Source organism: Bubalus bubalis, chromosome 20 (genome assembly GCF_019923935.1).
Source record: "Bubalus bubalis isolate 160015118507 breed Murrah chromosome 20, NDDB_SH_1, whole genome shotgun sequence".
Taxonomy (NCBI): domain Eukaryota; kingdom Metazoa; phylum Chordata; class Mammalia; order Artiodactyla; family Bovidae; genus Bubalus; species Bubalus bubalis.
In genome coordinates, this window is record NC_059176.1 from 21,185,586 (window position 1) to 21,207,404 (window position 21,819).

The 21,819-nt window shown below is 34.3% G+C and overlaps 1 protein-coding gene across 17 annotated transcripts in view; it reads right to left on the reverse strand.

Annotated features, from left to right (window-relative positions):
* The window catches only part of MIA2 (MIA SH3 domain ER export factor 2), a 91,676-nt gene that overhangs the window by 23,218 nt on the left and 46,639 nt on the right, over positions 1 to 21,819 (reverse strand). For all 17 annotated transcript variants that reach the window (XM_006053776.4, XM_006053774.4, XM_006053773.4 and 14 more), the window contains 12 exons: positions 21,630 to 21,740; positions 20,912 to 20,983; positions 17,263 to 17,367; positions 12,987 to 13,109; positions 11,216 to 11,336; positions 9,752 to 9,798; positions 8,918 to 9,008; positions 6,352 to 6,490; positions 5,341 to 5,442; positions 4,281 to 4,341; positions 3,689 to 3,724; positions 438 to 505 (listed from right to left, as the gene is read on the reverse strand). In XM_006053776.4, coding sequence (XP_006053838.4) covers positions 438 to 505; positions 3,689 to 3,724; positions 4,281 to 4,341; positions 5,341 to 5,442; positions 6,352 to 6,490; positions 8,918 to 9,008; positions 9,752 to 9,798; positions 11,216 to 11,336; positions 12,987 to 13,109; positions 17,263 to 17,367; positions 20,912 to 20,983; positions 21,630 to 21,740 — 1,076 coding nt within the window. The remainder of the gene's footprint in view (positions 1 to 437; positions 506 to 3,688; positions 3,725 to 4,280; positions 4,342 to 5,340; positions 5,443 to 6,351; positions 6,491 to 8,917; positions 9,009 to 9,751; positions 9,799 to 11,215; positions 11,337 to 12,986; positions 13,110 to 17,262; positions 17,368 to 20,911; positions 20,984 to 21,629; positions 21,741 to 21,819) is intronic.

Below are 21,819 nucleotides of genomic sequence, written 5' to 3' on the forward strand. Positions count from 1 at the left end.
TTTCATTTTGTTATTGTAAAGCAATGCCATCCAGTATAAGACGACCATGGAAAAAGAGAAATAATAAACATTCTATCCATTTATTCATTAAAGATGTTAATACTCTGCGAATTACCATGTCAAAGAGATTTATCCTTTCTATCTCCATCTCTTATAATCTCCTTCTACCCACCCTGGTTTAAACAAAAAATTTTTAAGTTATACTTTTTACAAAAAAAATCTATGAAGTTTCTTTCTGTTACAGTAACCTCTAAGACAAGTGTTTCAAACAAAAAATCTAGTAAACTCTAATAGAACTAAGGTATACTTTATTACTAGATATGTTGGGTCACTGAAAGTTTGTTTATCCTTATAAAAATATAACTACTTAATAAAGTAACAACTAAGAATAAAAGTCATAAGCAAAGTTTTTAAAGTATTCCTACTAAGATACTTACTTTTGTCTGTTGTGAGCATTTTCTTTCCTTAAATCATTGAGGTTTCTTTCAGCAGTCCGAGCTGCCAACTTAAGGAAAATAATATAAGCATACATAAATATCTCAATAATTGCATACAAATATACAAAAATTGCATACAATCACTTAAGTATCTAAGTATGCATTTCAGTAAACTCAATGTAAAAAAAAACTTAATTTAGAAAAATATATCAAAAAGGAATGAGTTTCATACAACCAGATGAGCCTAAGGCTGGAGTTTAATCATGTACTTGCCAAGAAATGCTTTCAGCTAGACGCAAAGTCAAGGATTAGAATTACTTGGTGTTGTAAATATCCAAATAACATGACAAGAGAAATGGAAGAGGACCCAAGCTTAGGAATGGAGACTCAGAATTATTATGATTATTATGCATGGCAGCATTGGCAGTAGAACAAAGTAACTATCTCTGGAAAGAAATCACTATAATTCTGTGAAACCATAAAGTTCTAAAAATGCTGGTAAAGGCTATTTTTTTTAATGGCTGAATATAATCAAAGCATGCTGCATGTTTATTAAGTACACAGCACTGTAGAAATACATTCCTTAGTCTTTTACATTTACTTAGAGACACTTACATTTAATAAAAATCAGAGTACCAATACATATGTTACAAGAAAAAAAAAGCTTATACCAAGAATATGCAGTAAACCCAAACAGCTGTGGGTAAAATTAAGTCTGCATAGAATACTACATGTTTCCCTGTTATTCTATGGACTCTCCAGAGTAGAAGCAGCAGAGTGTGGAACATCACACCTGCCAGATTAATGCAGTTCACTAGAGCAAATGTGACAGTCACCAAAAAGTGACTCTGTCTATAATTTTGAGAATTGACTTTAACTGGGCAAATATTCACCAAAAATATAGCTTAACCACATGTTAGCACTCAATACCAAAAAGATTCCAGGTGTAAATCTTTTTCTGCATTACATAATCAATTCTGGTACTAACAAAAAAGAACACCACTGTAACAATTTTTGTTAACAAAATAACAATTCATTTAACTTTTAATGATGCAGAACTAAAATCATTTCTAAATGCTTGCTAATATGTAACATATTTACTCTTAAACATATGGCACAAAAATGTGTAGTTAAGTCAAAAGTAAATTCTACTCTGATTATAGTATAGTATATATTAAAGATATACCTGCAACAAAGAAATATAAAAATAGACTGATGATAATGATTCACACTTGAAAAATTTACACCCAGAAGTTAGCAAAAACTGTAATTTTAGTAAATAACCAACCACATTGTATTCTAAAACATTTATATTCAGATATTGAACACTTAAATATGCAAAAAAGATTCTATTAGGAACAGGTGTTAAGAAGGAAAGACAAACAGTCCCTATAAGCTTAAATCTGTGGTAAGAACAAATACAAATAACCACAGTGCTTGCCACAGGATACAAAAAAAACAAAACAAAACAAAACAAAGAACTATGAGCAAAGAAATGCTCAACAGAGAAAGTAACATCTAAAATTAAGAAATTATTTATTACAGTAAAATAGTGGAAACAAACTCAAAGTTTATAAAATGAAAAACTTCATAGAAAATATAAAACTTCATAAAAAATATCTATGATATATTAAGAAAGGTTATAAAACATTAATATATGATCTTGTTTTTTTAAACATATATATATGCTTTATGTCTCAATGTATCTATAAAAGCATGGAATAAATTAAAGTACTACTGCTGATTACTTCTGTACTTTTCTACATGGTATAATTTTTTGTTCAATGAGTATATATTATTTTTATAAAATATCTTTTTAGTTTGAGACATGAAGGGCATATTTTCTGCATGTTTTAATTTAAGGTCAATGTCATTATTTACTAAACAAGAATTTCAATGTATTGAAAAGAAAAAGTATAAGACTTGGAATCTAAAAAACAAATCTATAAGACTTAGAATCTAAAAGGTCAATGTTTCAATCTCCAATCTTAACTCTCTAATCATGTGACCTAGGGCTGTTTCCTCATCAGGAAGACCTGAATTACAGTTATTGTATGGACTGAGTGAGTAATATATGTAAAATGCCTTAGAGTACAGTGCCTAGAATATATGCAATACTAATAAACATCAATTCCTCTCCATCTTTAAAAAATAATTTGCATCTGAGCATTTAGAAAGGGGTGAAGAAGACTAAATTCATTTCCAAGACCAGCATATTATTTCACTAACAAATCTTCACTTGAACCCTCATTACAGAAGCATATAAAAGCTCAAAATTGGGAAGGATCCTGATATTCAACTTATCTAACTTCTTACTCTAAGCTGAAATCTCCATTCCAAGAAACATCCATGCCTAAAAATAAAAATATCTTCCAAGCTTCAGTACACCAGTGATAATTTAACAGTTAACACTTACTGAATGCCTACTGTATGTCAGGTACTTGGCTATCAGAATTATCTTATTTAATGTCATCACAATAACTGTGAAATAGATACTAATATCTTTAGGTAAGGAACGGGTGGTAGGTGATAGAACCAGGATATCAACCAAAACAAGCTGACTCCAGACCCCATATTCACCTACTGTGCAAATCACTTCCCCTTGAAGACTTTGAGGGGCAAGTCTTTCAAAGGCCAGCTGTTAACAACAGTTCTTCATGTTAGAGAGACCATCCTGATCATTACTCAAAACCTATATAGTTATCACTTCCTCATACAGTTCCTCCACAGCACTGACATGTCCTTTCTCATGATGGTCTTTTTCGTACTGTGTAACAAGTAATTAAAAATCAGAGAATCAGATACCTGAATTATATTAATATAATTTTTAGAACTAGGACGGGCTTTAGATTATTACTTCAGCTAGTCCCATTGTTTTACAGGTGAGTAAACAAGCCCAGAGAATTTTAAAAATTTGTCCACAAGTAATTAGCTGGCAATCCACTGCTTGAAACAAGTCCATGAACGTTGCCTCACCTCCCCCAGAGTATAAGCCCCAAAGAGTAAAGCTCCTTGCAAAGAAGTAATATGCTAAAAGCAGAGAAGGAAAAATCAGATTTGTGAATAACTGTATCATAACAAAGTATTTAGTTCATAAGGGATATAATTCCACTACTGGTGAAATTAAAAGAAACTGATTTCTTTAAACACTACCTTTTTTTCTCAGTTGTAAAAGTGTACCTTTACACTGCTCATCTAAATTAGGAAAAAGAACAATTTGACAAAAAAGCCTAAGAAAATTTAATACTTACCCAATTATCATGTGCTTTTTTCTCATGAGAAATAATCTGAAAAAGAAAAGTCATTAAAATACTACTAATAACTGTTTTTTTCTGTAAAAAACATTCATAGCTACCACTATGATTTAATACAAAACTCATAAACTCAAAAATAACTCAATCATCTCTAAAAAGTCAGAAAGTATTATTTTAAAGCAAATTTTCATATACATATGATCTACTCTATTATACTTGTAAAACAAAAACAAGTAAAGACAACTGAAATTTTTGTCTAGTACATTTCTGTTTTACACAATAATCAATTACAATAGGAGGTTACCAATTAAGAGACAACTAGCCAGACTGGCTTTATATATATATAGAGGCTCCTAATGCTGCTATACATTTATTTATTTATGCAACTCAAATTCCCAAATCAGCAGTAGTTCACATAGCAACTTTAAACAATGTCTCTTGTCCCAGAATCTTTGCTCCCTAGAAATGTTCCACCACCACATGCAAAACCTCAAGAGACTAACTACACTCCTGCATCAAAACAGATATGAACTCAAACAAATCACCACTGTTTTAACTTACACACACACACACACACACACACACATACCTGTCCTTGATAAGAATGAATAGTTCTCTCCAATTCTTCTTCTAGATCTTTGGCTCGCTTTCTATAAAGAACAAACAATCATTCTACTCTTAACACAAACTAAGAAATGACAGAACACACTATCTCTACTGAAAATATTAATTAATTTAACACCTAGACTGCTTTGTTTCAGGTAACACTAGAACTCCACATGTTCATCACCTTTGTGGTGCTGGTTTAGCTGCAAGGTTCTAAAGCATATTTTTTTCCTGATATAATTAGGTAAGCTTTAGGACTACTACTACTTGAGTTTACCTAAGATTTAGATGGAATATTGGCTCATTTTCATTTTTAAGAAGCATATTTGGAGATGTATTCAGATGTCTGTAGTCTTAATAGAACTCTAGGAAATTAAAGATCTGGGAGAAAGAAAATGCTATTACCTTTATAAGACTAAAAAGACTTAAAGTTCATAAGACTATAAAAAGACTTTTTAAGACTAAAAACTTTTTTTGGATAAAATTCAAGCTTGCTCTTCCTAATGTAAAATGAAGTATCACAACTATTTGGCGTACTGCTGAATCTTGTCACTTATTTTCTCTAAGTTTTTATTATTTCTATTATTTTAGGATCAATTATTTCAGTAAGGATTGAGCTAAGGTAAAAACTAGATTTATGGTCTTATAAACACTTCTTCATAACTTTAATTAAGGCTTATTCTTCTTTTTGCAGCATACTTCTCAAATTGATTAATATTATATACATTCTTCCCCATGTGAACCAAAGAGGAAAGACCTTAAAATTAGTCACATTCATAAAGTTCTTAACTTTAACATAATATAGGATTGCCCATATTCAAATCTAACTAATCTAAGAGATTTTGAATTACATAGAGTAAAAGAAAAACTTATTTCCTTTTTATATTTTCTGTATAATCGCATAAAAGCAAGACATCTAAATGAAAAATAATAAATTTATGGGGGATTTTTTTTTGATTGCTCTATTATTTTTTTTCTGCTTTTGGGCTTTTGTATGGATATCCTTCCTACCTAAAAAAGAAAGGGGTGAAATATATTCATACCTATAGGTCTCCAGCTCTTCAGCTGCATGGTTGATCTTTTCATCAGCTTTGGAAAGTTTCTCCTCTTTCTCTAACCGGTAATTTTCCTCCATTGTCAATTTCCTTAAAACAAAAAGTATTTTATTTCTGTTACTGTATGTCATAAAATAATCAACGGTATACTTTTAATTATATCACAACTGGTGATTTATTCTACTGTTTCCCATAAAGCAACCTGCAAATATCAATAAAAACATCACATGTAAGAAAAAAACAAATGTACCTGAGTGTGGAATTTAATATTATAGACTCAAATTGTAAAGCACCTTATCCAATAAAGTACTACTCATACAGAAGCTTTAAGAGTTCATCATTATCATTTATATTTTTATCATTAAAGAAAAAATGTTTCAAAATCAAGTAACTTTCTTAAAAAAATATATTGATGAAATGCAACCCAATCATAAATTAAGAACTTTGAATAACAACATGCTGCTGCTAAGTCGCTTCAGTCGTGTCCAACTCTGTGCGACCCCATAGACGGCAGCCCATCAGGCTCCTCCGTCCCTGGGATTCTCCAGGCAAGAACACTGGAGTGGGTTGCCATTTCCTTCTCCAATGCGTGAAAGTGAAAAGTGAAAGTGAAAAGTGAAAGTGAAGACACTCAGTCGTGTCCAACTCTTAGCAACCCCATGGACTGTAGCCCACCAGGCTCCTCCATCCATGGGATTTTCCAGGCAAGAGTACTAGAGTGGAATGCCAGTGAAAGTCGCTCAGTCATGTCCGACTCTGTGACCCTATGGACTATACAGTCCATGGGATTCTCTAGGCCAAAATACTGGAGTGGGTAGCTTTTCCCTTCTCTAGGGGATCTTCCCAACCCAGGGATCAAACCCAAGTCTCCCACATTGCAGATGGATTCTTTACCAGCTGATCCACAAGGGAAGCCTAAATAATCACATAAGCTGAATGCAAAACATTTTTAAGCTATTTTATTTGCCACTCAATGGAGTGACAAACATAATTTATTACCTGTGAAGTATCATTTCATTTTCTTGATACAGTTCAGTCATTACTTTAAGTTTCTGCTGAAGTTTTTGAGTTTCATTTTCAAACTGTGTATTTTCTGACTGTAAAGATGCTTGTTCCGTCTGGAGATTTTTAATACACTCTACAGAAAAATGTTTTAAATCACAATTAAGGGAGCAAATATTTTGAGCTACACATTAATATTTTATAAAAATAAAAATTACAAAAACTAATTATTAATAAACTAAATTCTTTCTGACAGAAAATCGATATTTTGTTCGCCTAAATATCTTTTAACATGTTAAAGAGCTATATAAATTACTATGATTTTTTTTATTATTTAAAGATTTCCTAAAAAAATTCTAAAACCTTCAGTACTCTTTAATTGTAGCATCTAATTTTCAGTCTAGGAGACAAAAGTCACTAAAATTCTCAAAGTTTGGTGATGAGGATTTTGAAGGCAAATACTTTAGCTTAATATTTTCTGTGAACCTCTCCCACATAATTAATAATGCATCTTTTCTTCCCTAGTAAAAAGTTTACCCATTAATACTTCTACCCAGCCTCTTTTTAAGCCAAAATTTTTATACATGTTAAAAATCAAGCCAGAAATTTGAATCTTCTGATAATGAATGCCCCAAAGTCCTGCTGGCTTACACCAGATAAAGACTGGAAAGGAAAATACCAATTTTAGCTTTGTTTCAACCTCAAAGAATCACCAATGAAAATTAAAATAAACAATTCTAAATAATTATGATTATAAAATAATTAGTGGATGCACTAATTAGATAAATTCTTTCTCTTTCAACAGAACATAATTCAACTCCTCTAAGACTAAGGTGACATCTCCCCCAAAAATGTTTATGAATCACGACCATACCACAAATCTTGAAACATGGCAAAACTCACTCTGCCTAAACAGGACAATTCCAAAACCATACTAACAATCATTAGAATTTTATTGATTTATGTAATATTATATAATTATTCTAAAACATCTACTAATTAAATATACACACCAAAAAGATAGTTTAATACCTTAACATTAAAGGATTAAATGTGCAGGAAATTGTCCACTTCTGTCTTTCCAAGAAATTTTTAAATCTAGATCAGTAAAGTTTGTTGACCTTTGGCCTTAAGCCATTGCCATGTCATCTTAACAATTCTTAACAAGCCATTGTTAAGTCACTTAACTGACATTCACGTTGGATATTACTTCTTTTAAAATTGGATCATCTCTATTTAGAAAAAAAATTAAACCAGCACTTAAACCTTCATTATATTTTTTCACTTCTACCTTAACTATTTTGTTTCAAATCCTCTGTATCTTAAAATACCACTGCAAATGATTACGAAAAATGGTAGGTCAGAGGACAAACAATTCAGAAGAAAACCTTTCTGTTCTGAATAGAAGATCAATTATAGAAATTTATCTTTCATGACTCCCTAAAATAAGAAAGATTTGCAAGAAGGGACACAAAGTCTCCAAATACTAGTTTTAGAAAAATAGTAATTTGCCAAGATACCATATTATGTGATGGGGTAACTGGTGAGCAAATTTGTTACTATCCTAGCTCTTACTACAGTTCCTCACTGAAAGCCTGTTAGTGTACTAAAACAGGGCTTCCTTGAAAGTAAGCTCCATATCTTTTCCTCTTGTAAATCTCCCATGGCTTTTAGTACTATACATCAGCAAAACTTTAAGTTAATATTAATGTTTTTCAAAATTCAAAAATAACCCAACTACCAGTACCATGTGAATAGGGCAACGATAATTTTTAAAATAATCTCTATCTTTGGTGGTTCAACCTTTTCAAAAAATGTCTTATTATAAACACAGTTTACTTATTTTAGAAATTTTTGAAAATACAGATAAGTAAAAAGAAAACAGAAATCTGTCCATGATCCCATATTCAAAGAGAATCATGGCTGACATTTGAGAATGTTCTTCCATCATTTTTTTTGCTAACAGTTATGCTGATTTTTTTTTTTTTTTTACAAAATGGAATGTTACTTACATCAACTTTTAAAATTTTGGAACATAACAGTATTTGTTCACTTTAGGAAAAAAAAAAACGCTATCAGCAAAATTAAAAAAAAATTTTCAATGAAAAACAAATCAGTTCTACAGGTCTAACATCATTCCCATATATGTTAATATACTATGCAAGGACATTAGAGGAAAAAACTGTACCATAAAAAGATCTATGAAATATAGAAGTACCACTATTAAAAATCAAATTTGCAATTAACAAAGATTTTTTAAATTAAGTTTTAATTTGCTACTTTTAAACAACTAAAACCATATCAAATATTTGACACTGAAATTACAAGTACAGCTTTACATAGTTTTTTTTTAAATAATGCCATTAATTTTATATAAATATGGAGGAAACGATATGGCTTTACCAACAATAAAAACTCAGACTAACTTTTCACAAATAACAAACAAAAGTAAAAGTAAAAAAATTCAAATTGTATCTCCCCATAATTGATTCAATTAATGTTCTATTCTCTATAAGGAGACGTATTTATTTAGAAAAACTTTGTAAGTCTATAGATTATCTACCTGTAAGCTCTTCTTTTGTTTTATCAACTTCAGATAATTGAGTGTAAATTTGGTTTCTTTCTCCTTCTAGGGTTTTTAAAGAAGCTCTTAACTTCAAAGAATGGGAGAAGGAGAAGAAAAAAAGCAACATTAAACAATTATACCAAAACAAACAAAAATCTCAATATACCATCCTAATCCTTTGAAGCTCTTTTACACTCCAATGAAATTACTGCCCAGACTACACAAGCCAACAATGGAGTTTCTATCTTAGAAAGTTAGCAAAGTAATCAACACATGTAAATCTCAAAACAGGCATAAAGAAGTCAGTGATTAATGTTTGAACAGCAGCTGTTTGCTTTCAGCACATACATTTTGATCAAAGCAACCTTCACACTACATTACTGAAACTTCACATCGATCAATAAAGATCAGGATACCACTACTAGGATAAAAGAGAACAGGGATAAACCACAAGAAAATGAATCTAGTACCTACTTCTCAAGATAAGATATGGGGCAACAGAATATTAGAAAACACTGAGACCCGAGAGTGAAGAACATTCAAAGAGGAAAGTATGGGAAAATATGTAGTAAACATTAATACAGTCCTTATCCAAAGAAATGAGTGCACACCTTGAAAATTTTTATTACAATAAATTCTAAAAACTAACAATATGAATTTCTAGTTACCATAAAAAAAATTAAAAAGCAACTGAAGAAAATTCTGATCACTTCTAAAACTTCTATCACTTATATGGTAACTATAAAATGGACATTTAAAAGAGTTACTAGGATATATAGATTTAATCCATGCTTTATTTGTTTCTCTATATTCTTATGTAGTAATGCAAACCTTAGCAGCATGAATCAATTTCTTCAAAGCTCCTTTTGGTTGATTATCTATAATGAAAAACAAAACCATAATACCTTGATAAAACAGTACAATGCCACAACAGACAGCCAAATGATTTTATTAGTTCACTCAACTAGAGCTTTATAATCCCTTGCTACAATAGAGAATTTAACGTAAGGCACAACAGCCTCAGACCTGCTCCCAGGAAGCTAAACAAAAAAAGCAATGGAATTATCATAGTATCACGTAACACGGTTCTTCACCACTAACTCCAAAAACAGAGTTAAAATAAGCATGTGGTAGTCACCTAAATCTAGCCCCCAGTTTCAATTATTCTTAGAATCCCTCATCAGACAAAATATGAGCAGAATTATATTCCAAATTAAAATAACATTAAATGTGAGTTTTCTCATTAGAAAAATAATTATTTCTTACAAGATAAAGCAGAAGTAAAGAAGTACAAACAGAACTATATGTCTTTACTTTGAAGTGTACTTTTCTTCCAAGACATTAATGTTATCATCAAAGAAAATCTTTTAAAAAATCACACCTTCTCCTTAACACATTTTTTACTGATATAGAGAATGGAGGGAGAGAAAAGAGAAAGGTTACAAAAGTCAGAGAAACTATCATTGGGGGAAACTCAATGAAGATACCTGAGACCTCTTTGTACTGTTCTTACAATTTTCTGAGTATATATATCAAAACAAGATGTTCTTTTTTAAAGTCAAAAGAACTGATCTGAAAATACACTAAGTGGCTATAGGGAACCTAACTTCTGCTGAGTTTTCATACTGCAACCAGCAATGGCAATAGACTTTGGGATGGTCAAAATTAAAGTACTGTCACGATATGAACCATCTAAAAAAATGCACCCTAAGGCATTCATTTATATAACACTCAATTTTCCAACTACTCACCCACCCATGTGATCAGCTTACAGTACAGGGGAAAACAGGCATGGAAAGAATTACGATGCAATATGAAGACTCTGGTGGTCTAGTCGCTGTGTCATATTCGACTTGTGCGACCCCTTGGACTGTAGCCCGCCAGGCTCCTCTGTCCATGGGATTTCCCAGGCAAGAATACTGGAGTGGGTTGCCATTTCCTTCTCCAGGGGATCTTCCTGACCCAGGGATCAAACATGCATCTCCTGCATTGCAGGTGGTCCCCACATTGCAGGCGGATTCTTTACCACTGAGCCATCAGGGAAGCCAAAGACTGCTATAATGTACAACACATAAAAAGAACAGAGGAGAGGAAGGCTGAAAGTCTATCTGAGGCGCTGAAGAAAGATTTACTGAAATGGAGCCAGCCTAGCTGAAACAGCTGAAGCTGATAGTGAGAGAGGAAAAGAATATTACACAAGTATATAAAGAGTATTATAACAGCACATGGGGAACTAAAAGGACATACAAAAGCCAGTCATCATTTTCAGTAAGAGAAGATGTTATGACTTAATACCTAGGTGTGCATCATTTTCTGAATCACTCTTCATTTCCCATTCCAAGTTATCATCGTCTGCAATTTCTTCACCAAGTACAGCAGTCCAGTCTTTCATCTTTCGTAAGCGCTCTGTCAGAGACTTGACGTTTACCACAGGGGGGAAAAAAGAGGGTAATGCCTTATGCTGGCTTTACAATCTCTGAATGCATAACTGTAGTCTAAAAATCAACCCACACAGATAAAAAGTACATGAGCTCTCACTCTCTACCCAGCATAAAATATGTAAATACTCTCAAAAACTAACATTTATTTACTATTAAGGTCTACAAGTTAAAAAATAACAACTGGTTACTCTTAAATCAAATATGAAAAGTGAAAACTGAAAGTGGCAGTCGCCCAGTCAGGTCCGACTCTTCGTGACCCCATGGACTGCAATTCCCCAGGCAACAATACTGGAGTGGGTAGCCACTCGTTTCTCTAGTGATCTTCCAACTCAGGCATGGAACCCAGGTCTCCTGCGTTGCAGGTGGATTCCTTACCGTCTGAGCTACGAAGGAAGCCCAAATCAAATAAATAGAATACGTAGTACTGGCCCATTTTTACACGACTACACAGTAACAAAACATTCCTTACATGGTATTTCTCATTTGCCACAATAAGAGTAGTCACTAACATGAGAATAAATTTTGTGTGAAGTTAAACAAATCCCCAAGTGATGTATGAAAAAAGAGATTTCACAGATTCAATTTATTCAAGTAAACAACTAGCTGAGGAGATCAACTGACACAACTGACAGAAAAAGAAATTGCAAAAGAGAATCTGAGTTGGAACATTAGAGGTTTTGTTTTGCTACAGTACTTTTTGAATTTTCTTAAAGAGGCTCCTCTGTCCATGGCATTCTCTAGGCAAGAATCCTGGAATGGGTTGCCATGCCTCCTCCAGGGGACTGTCCCAACCCAGGGATCGAGCCTAGGTCTCCTGCACTGGCAGGTGGATTCTTTACTGTTGAGACACTGAGGAAGCCCCAGAAACATCCTTAGTAGTGAAGTAAACAGTGTAAATGTATAGCTTTCAAGGTGACATCATCCACTTCACTGTGCAGGTTACAGAATGTTAGTTGTACATCTTATTAGTTAATATTAGTTAATATAATAAACAGATACTTGAGTATCTGTTTGCTGCTTAAAAACATAAGATTTAAAAGTGTAGGCAGGAAAAACTGGTAGAAGGGAGAGATAAGAAGTAGGAAAAAAATCAATAAATCTTAACAGTAATACCAATTATCTTATTCCTAATGGAGTTAAAGTGCAATTAGATTTACTTAAAATATTCATCTCTGTGAAAGTACATACACCAGTTAATCTAGACATTAAAGATATTCATATTTATATTCAATGCATATAACTTCATTTGTCCAATTTATAAAATTCTTTCCAATTCTTCTCATTAACAAAAAAAGATGGCAATCTTAAGATGAAAGCCAAAATCCAAAATCCTTTGTCTTTCTTCATTAAATATCTAGGCTAAAATAGAAGAGAGAAGAAAAAAGGACACAGAGAATATATATATGTGTGTGTGTGTGTGTGTATATATATACACATACATACTACAAATCTACAAGTTTTCAAAGAACATTTGGCAACATGAATAAAAACACAGTACAACTAGTAATGTTTGCCAAAATGTACATCTCCTCAAAATAAAAGCTGCTAAAGCAAAATTTCTTATATTTCACAATTAGTATAAAATTCTAGCTTAACTCAGTCATTAAACTAGCAGGGCTGTTTACCTTAATCTGATTTTCTTTATCACACAGAACTTGTTCCACATGTACTTTGGAGTCTTCAAATGTTATTTTCTGTTTATTAAGCTCATTCACTTGTTCTCTCCATTCTTCAGCTTCTTGTAAAAGCTAAAATTTAAACCCCAAAGAAAAAGAAAAGCAACTCTTATTATCTCATATTTATGTGCAGGTACACTTATTCATGGGCTTCTCTTGTGGCTCAGCTGGTAAAGAATCCACCTGCAAAGTGGGAGACCTGGGTTCCATCCCTGGGTTGGGAAGATCCCCTGGAGAAGGGAAAGGCTACCCACTCCAGTATTCTGGCCTGGAGAATTCCATGGACTGTATAGTCCATGGGGTCCCAAAGAGTCGGACACAACTAAGCGACTTTCACTTTTCACTTTCACACTTATGTATGTAAGGTGTATCATTAAAAGAACCTCACAAAAAGGAGAAGTAACTCATTATTGTATCAAACTCAGGTGTGGATGCACTTATTTATATTACCTAGGTGCACGACTAATAAATAGGCTTCCCTGGTGGCTCAGTGGTAAAGAATCTGCCTGCCAGTGAAGGAGACCTGGGTTTGATCCCTGGGTTGGGAAGATCCCTTGGCGACAGAAATGGCAACCCACTCCAGTATTCTTGCCTGGGAAATCCCATGGACAGAAGAGCCTAGTGGGCTACAGTCCACGGAGTTGCAAAGAGTCCAACACAATTTAGCAACTGAGCACACACGCACCACTAATAAATATTATACAACACAGTGTGTTGCTAAGAAGGGCGAGAAAAAAGGTGACGGGGAAGAAGGAGTGTAATGAAGAAAGAAGGAAAGGGAGGAAGGGCTCCTTTTTTCAAAGAACTTTTAAAACATGGGTTTTAAAGTAAAATAACAGACTTTAACGTTCTTCAACTACTTACATGATAAATTTATATCAAATTAAAAGCTTTCTGAGACAAACACACTTGTTAGATTTGGCCATTTCTTGCCATTCTTTATATCCCATATAACATGCCATACCTTATTTATATTAAAATTTATTTTTAAATCATGTGTCGTTTTGTGGCTAACTAACCTTCAGAAATACCCTTAATCTAGAATAGATCAAATTCTGCATAAACAATCTTTTACTGTATAGACTTTTACAGAGGAGAACTTTCTCAACATAAATAAAAGGTAAAGACTGTCATAAAAGATAAACTTAACTACATAATGCTTATTTTAAAGTTGTGCAAATCAAAAAATAACAGAAATAAAATTTAAAATTTAAAAACAAGCAAGTAACTAGAAAGAAATCTTTATATACATCACAGGGTTAATAACTGTAATATGCAAAAAGCTTTTAGAAGTCAATAAGAAAAAAAGGTCCCCTCCCCCAAAAATAGAATCAGCAAGTGATTTACAAAAGAATCAGCCCATATATATATATATATATATATGGAAAAAAGGCCAATTTTACTTAATCTTTAAAACTCTATTCTATTAAATAGTAATTACTGGGTTTCCCTGAAAAATTAAGGTTTCATCAGCATATTCCCTAGCACACAAAAAACTAGTCCTTCTCCACGTATGTTAGTAAAGTAAGATAATTTTGACAGATTAAAAATAAATAAGAATTTAAGAATAAAACTTGGATTTGGTGACTGGCTGATCTTTAGTGAGTTACTAAGGAGACTGCATACATAGCCAGCAGTCTTATAAGGTTAAAGAAGGAACGTGTTAGAACATGGAGTCAGTGCATACAGAATAGTTTATTTCAAAAACTCTGATGAACAAAAGGAGTTAGAGTAAAGCAGCTATAAAGAGTAAGACAATCTAGATGAAATATTTTCAATGTACAGAAGGTCACTTTTGACTATATTGATAACACAGCAAAATTAACACAGGATGTATTGATACCAGCCACTTTCACCTGAAATCTACTAAGATGACAGTAAAAAGGTTTAAGGGGGAAAAAAAGCATAAACCCACAAGGAAAAAGACAAAATGTGATGAAGAAAAAGATAGTTCCAGAAGTGGAAAGTGATGGAAGGAAGCATGGTAAAAGACCAGACAATTGAAATCTAAGGCAGAAGATGGTAGAGTCTAAAAGTAGTGTTGACTTGATACAAACCAGGAAGGCTCATGATTTGGAGGTACAAGTACTAGTTTGTAAGTGGAGTGAAAAGAGAAGGACTACTCAAAAGTCTGTATGAAAACTAGTTAGAGAAAAGCCCATGTTCTCCCCACACATACATATACAAACACTCTAATTCTCAGTCCATCCCTCTCTCCCTCTTTTACATGCACAAACACATGCATGTGCACACACACTTACACACACATACACACATATCTGGCAAAAGTCTGGAAGGTTATTCTCTAGAGAGCTAGAATCTGAAACTCTGGGACATCTGACCCAGGTAAAGGTGTGAGTAATAAGCTGTAAACATAAAAGCTTTAAGCGAAAACTGACTTACTGAATAGTGAGATACCAGCCCTCCTTACCTCAATGTTCACAAACAACCCTATACCTAACAGGAACTGTGGCGGATTCATCCCTGTGGAGAATGGTATTTGAAAACCAACTGGGGACCCTCCAGTGAAATACCCTAGCCAGATTACTGTGTAGAAAGGCCCATAGGAAACACACACAGGGCTTCCAACTAGATTTGGAGAGCCCTGCTATTAAATAAACAGACACCCATGAATCACCAAACATCTGAAAAAAGAAACCCTTAGACAAAAGACATAGACTAAAACAGAACACAAAGGAACTTGAAGGAAACAAGGCAACTCAGGAAAAAAAAAAAAAAATCAAAAAAGAGTGGGGAAGAAAAACATGACATCCTCAGCAAAGTAAGACACTGCATCCATGAAATCAGTAAAAAGCATAAGCAAAACAACAAAGAATTCTTACAAGTAAAAAATATCAGAGAATAAGTGAACAAAAGTTTCATAGTCATAAAGAAACTAAAAAAGACATTTTCAAATAATTTCATACATCATACAAAATACACCCCAAAATGAATAAAATAATTCAAGTAAATTTCCCAGAACTGAATCAAGAGCAAGAGTTTCCAGACAGAGTGTAACCAATAAATATATGGAAAAAGACCCACACTAAGCCATAACATTGTGAAATTTCAGAGAACTGGAAATAATGAAAGATACTAAAATTTTCCACAGGGGAAAAGAGTAGGTAACAAAAAATGTTCAGTAATCCAAACAGCATGTGACTTCTCACAAGTAAGTCTGGAAAATGAAGACAATAGAGCAATAATGTCAAAATTTCAAGAGAAAAAAAAAATTGCAACCCAGAAGATATCCAACCAAGAAGAAGACATTCTAAGTCATGAAACTTCTTAAAAAGTTTCCTCCTATGCTTTTTCTCAGGAAGATAATCAAGGGAATTTACCACATAAAGCACACACATGACATAGGAAATAGAAGATCCAAAACAGAAAAAAAACAAGTCAAAGGATAGGGGTGAAGTGAAATCTCAGCACGGCAGAAATATAACAGACCTAGAGAACAAGTTCCTACTGAACTAGGAGGATGGAAGACCCCAGAAAGTACTGCTTCAAGGAAAAAATAAAATTAGATTAACCAAAGCCTTTGCACACATCAACAAAATATTTACATAATCTCTAAAAGAGACATTTATCATTGAAATACAGATAAATTACAGATAGGTCTAAAAGAAACAAGACAATTATTAACTCTATAGCAAATAAAAAGTTGAGTGAAACAATACGTAATCAGAGCACATCATGTGACTCAGCTTTGACCAATGTTTAGAAAATTATAAATAATATTATCATTAAAAAAATTTCCCACTGAAAAATTCTAACTGTATTGGGAGAATAGTTAGAGAGGAAATATGTTTGAGTACATGGCAGTGTCTACACATGTGAGGAGGAAGAAGTTAAAAGTTAAATCCTTACTATATCTGCCACCACAGCTGCTTCTGTCTTTAGGCCCCTAGCTGCAATAACTCTCATGGTATTCTCTGCTCTCCTACAATCTGGCTTTGAAGATTTGTGCTAAATGCTATTTGCTATTATTATCAAAATGGCGAGTGTCCAGGCTTACTTTCACTCCTGGGGGAAGAGGGTTCCAGGAATATAGACCTTTGTATTCTTTACAAAAGAGACACCATAGGGTACATAGGAGATTGCCCTGCTCTTGTGGTCTCCGGAAATAGCCCACTTTTGCCCCTAGCATGAGTCAGTCATGAGTATGCCCAGAACATTTATAATTATATACTCACAAGTTGAGAAGTCCCTTTACAGTACAAACCTGTTTCTGGCTTTCTTGAAGCTGAGAATTTTCACTCAGAGCATCTTTTATAGCTATCTTAAGTCGTTCTTCATTCATCTGAAATATTTTGAAGGTTGTTTTGGCCTAAGTAGAATACAACATAGTGAGATTACAAGAATTAGTTTAATAGCCCTTTTTCATACACACTCCTTGAAACACGGAATTAAAGTTAAAAACGTGCCAATATTAATAGGAGAGGCAGCATGCTATAGCAGAAAAAAGGCTGGCTTAAACTCATGGTCTAGTCACTCAAGGTCTAGTTGCTCTGCCGCTAATTGCTACATGACTTTGGCCACATGATTTAACCCCTCATAACCTTCTATGTACACTACCTGGCAACTTTAATTAACTTTCTATTGTCTCTCTTCAGTTCAGTTCAGTTCAGTCGCTCAGTCGTGTCCGACTCTTTGCGACCCCATGAATCACAGCACGCCAGGCCTCCCTGTCCATCACAAACTCCCAGAGTTCACTCAGACTCACGTCCATCGAGTCAGTGATGCCATCCAGCCATCTCATCCTCTGTCGTCCCCTTCTCCTCCTGCCCCCAATCCCTCCCAGCATCAGAGTCTTTTCCAATGAGTCAACTCTTCACATGAGGTGGCCAAAGTACTGGAGTTTCAGCTTTAGCATCATTCCTTCCAAAGAAATCCCAGGGCTGATCTCCTTCAGAATGGACTGGTTGGATCTCCTTAAAATCCACAAAAGCCTTTCTGTCCATTTTGTCTACTAATATTAAATGCCTATCACCTTCAACAGTGAACCGTATATACAGCTATAGCTCAATAAATATTATTCAATGAAAAAAATGAACTTTCCTCAGATGCTCTGTATTTTACAACTGTACCTAGGGCTTCCCTGGTGGCTCAGTGGTAAAGAATCTGCCTGTCAATGCAAGAGACACAGGTTCAATTCACGTGTCAAGGAGCATCTAAGCCCATTTGCTACAACTATTGAGCCTATACTCTAGAGCCCAAGAGTCACAACTACTGAGTCCACGTACGGCAACTACTGAACTTCATACACCCAGAACCTGCGCTCTGCAGCAAGAGGAGCCACTGCACTGAGACGCCCTTGCATAGCTACTAGAGAATTAGTCCCCACTGTCCACATCTAGAGAAAAAGCCCGCACAGCAACAAAGACACAGCACAGCCAAAAATAAATTAAAAAAATTTTAACTACTTTTTAAAGTAGTTTAAAAATACACTAAATTTTATTTAAAATTTTATTTAAATTTTATTTTAAAATAAACTAAATTTTTAAAATACTGTATCTAAATTTTTAAAATACTGTATCTAAATCACCAGATGGTCAACACCGAAATCAGATTGATTATATTCTTTGCAGCCAAAGATGGAGAAGCTCTATACAGTCAGCAAAAACAAGACCAGGAGCTGACTGTGGCTCAGACCATGAACTCCTTATTGCCAAATTCAGACTTATATTGAAGAAAGTAGGGAAAACCACTAGGCCATTCAGGTATGACCTAAATCAAATCCCTTATGATTATACAGTGGAAGTGAGAAATAGATTTAAGGGTCTAGATCTGATAAATAGAGTGCCTAATGAACTATGGAATGACGTTCATGACATTGTACAGGAGACAGGGATCAAGACCATTCTCATGGAAAAGAAATGCAAAAGAGCAAAATGGCTGTCTGGGGAGGCCTTACAAATAGCTGTGAAAAGAAGAGAAGTGAAAAGCAAAGGAGAAAAGGAAAGATATAAACATCTGAATGCAGAGTTCCAAAGAATAGCAGGAAGAGATAAGAAAGCCTTCTTCAGCGATCAATGCAAAGAAATAGAGGAAAACAACAGAACGGGAAAGACTAGGGATCTCTTCAAGAAAATTAGAAATACCAAAGGAACATTTCATGCAAAGATGGGCTCAATAAAGGACAGAAATGGTACGGTCCTAACAGAAGCAGAAGATATTAAGAAGAGATGGCAAGAACACAGAAGAACTATACAAAAAAGATCTTCACGACCCAGATAATCACAATGGTGTGATCACTGACATAGAGCCAGACATCCTGGAATGTGAAGTCAAGTGGGACTTAGAAAGCATCACTACAAACAAAGCTAGTGGAGGTGATGGAATTCCAGTTGAGCTATTCCAAATCCTGAAAGATGATGCTGTGAAAGTGCTTCACTCAATATGCCAGCAAATTTGGAAAACTCAGCAGTGGCCACAGGACTGGAAAAGGTCAGTTTGCATTCCAATCCCAAAGAAAGGCAATGCCAAAGAATGCTCAAACTACCGCACAATTGCACTCATCTCACACGCTAGTAAAGTAATGCTCAAAATTCTCCAAGCCAGGCTTCAGCAATATGTGAACTGTGAACTTCCTGATGTTCAAGCTGGTTTTAGAAAAGGCAGAGGAACCAGAGATCAAATTGCCAATGTCTGCTGGATCATGGAAAAAGCAAGAGAGTTCCAGAAAAGCATCTATTTCTGCTTTATTGACTATGCCAAAGCCTTTGACTGTGTGGATCACAAGAAACTGTGGAAAATTCTGAAAGAGAAGGGAATACCAGACCACCTGACCTGCCTCTTGAGAAATCTGTATGCAGGTCAGGAAGCAACAGTTAGAACTGGACATGGAACAACAGACTGGTTCCAAATAGGAAAAGGAGTACGTCAAGGCTGTATATTGTCACCCTGTTTATTTAACTTATATGCAGAGTACATCATGAGAAATGCTGGACTGGAAGAAACACAAGCTGGAATCAAGATTGCCGGGAGAAATATCAATAACCTCAGATATGCAGATGACACCACCTTTATGGCAGAAAGTGAAGAGGAACTAAAAAGCCTCTTGATGAAAGTGAAAGGAGAGTGAAAAAGTTGGCTTAAAGCTCAACATTCAGAAAACAAAGATCATGGCATCCGGTCCCATCACTTTATGGGAAATAGATGGGCAAACAGTGGAAACAGTGTCAGACTTTATTTTTCTGGGCTCCAAAATCACTACAGATGGTGACTGCAGCCATGAAATTAAAAGACGCTTACTCCTTGGAAGGAAAGTTATGACCAACCTAGATAGCATATTCAAAAGCAGAGACATTCCTTTGCAAACAAAGGTTCGTCTAGTCAAGGCTACGGTTTTTCCTGTGGTCATGTATGGATGTGAGAGTTGGACTATGAAGAAGGCTGAGCGCCGAGGAATTGATGCTTTTGAACTGTGGTGTTGGGGAAGACTCTTGAGAGTCCCTTGGACTGCAAGGAGATCCAACCAGTCCATTCTGAAGGAGATCAGCCCTGGGATTTCTTTGGAAGGAATGATGCTAAAGCTGAAACTCCAGTACTTTGGCCACCTCATGCGAAGAGTTGACTCATTGGAAAAGACTCTGATGCTGGGAGGGATTGGGGACAGGAGGAGAAGGGGACGACAGAGGATGAGATGGCTGGATGGCATCACTGACTCGATGGACGTGAGTCTGAGTGAAACTCTGGGCGTTTGTGATGGACAGGGAGGCCTGGCGTGCTATGATTCATGGGGTCGGACACGACTGAGCAACTGATCTGATCTGATCTAAATTCTAATATTTAATTCTTTAATTATAAAAGTAATAGCAAAATGTAAATGATTTTTAAAGCGATAGCCCTTTTAAAACAACTCAACTTACTTCAGCTACTTGTGATTTGAGGGACTTGGATTCATCTTCTAGGGACTGGATCCTTTTTGAAATCTCTGACATCTAAAAAGACAGTATCAATCAACAAGTATTTACCGAACTCCTCCAGTTTTCAAGATGCCATTTCTATCAAGTATATTATTAACCTAACACTTTTGCTCCAAAAGTGAGGATTCAGATTAAGAAAACTTCACAGCTATATGCTTAAAGGGATTTTATATGAAAGTTATATAACAACAGTATTTCAACTCATCTTTAATTCTTCTTAACATTTAAGTTATATATAAGAAGGCTACTAGCATTATATCTTACTAAATAATCTCACACACATTAAGATCATCCTTAAGATAGATTTTAAAATAAAGACAAATAAAGGGAAGTTTAAGTTCCTAAAACACTTTCAGAGTAATAAAAATCCAAAACCACTATATATGTGATTATTCAACTTAAATGATTTATGTGAGCTATTTCATAGTGCAAATAGAAAATTTCTATAAGAATATGCAAGAAATGTAACATATAATGTTAACTTTAACAAATGAAAAGAGCTAGAGGATCCAGAAAATTTTATTCTACACTTTATAGGCTTCTGTATTCTTTGGACTTTTTTTTTTTACAGTGCATGTAATACTTTAACCGATATCATATAATTTTTTTTAACTCAATAACATTCTTTTTCCTACAGTCTCCTCAAACACAAAAGTCCTACCAATTCATCTTGCTTCGAATGTTTAGATTTCTCTTCCTTTAACTCTTTTTCTAGAATGAGTATTTCATCCTCAAGTTCAGATTTGGACTCAGTCAGCTTTTCATAGAATGCCTGATAGAGGAAGAAAACTTTATAAGACAGTCATAGGAATATTTGGTGAAGATAAATCAGATGAATGTAATCAAATACA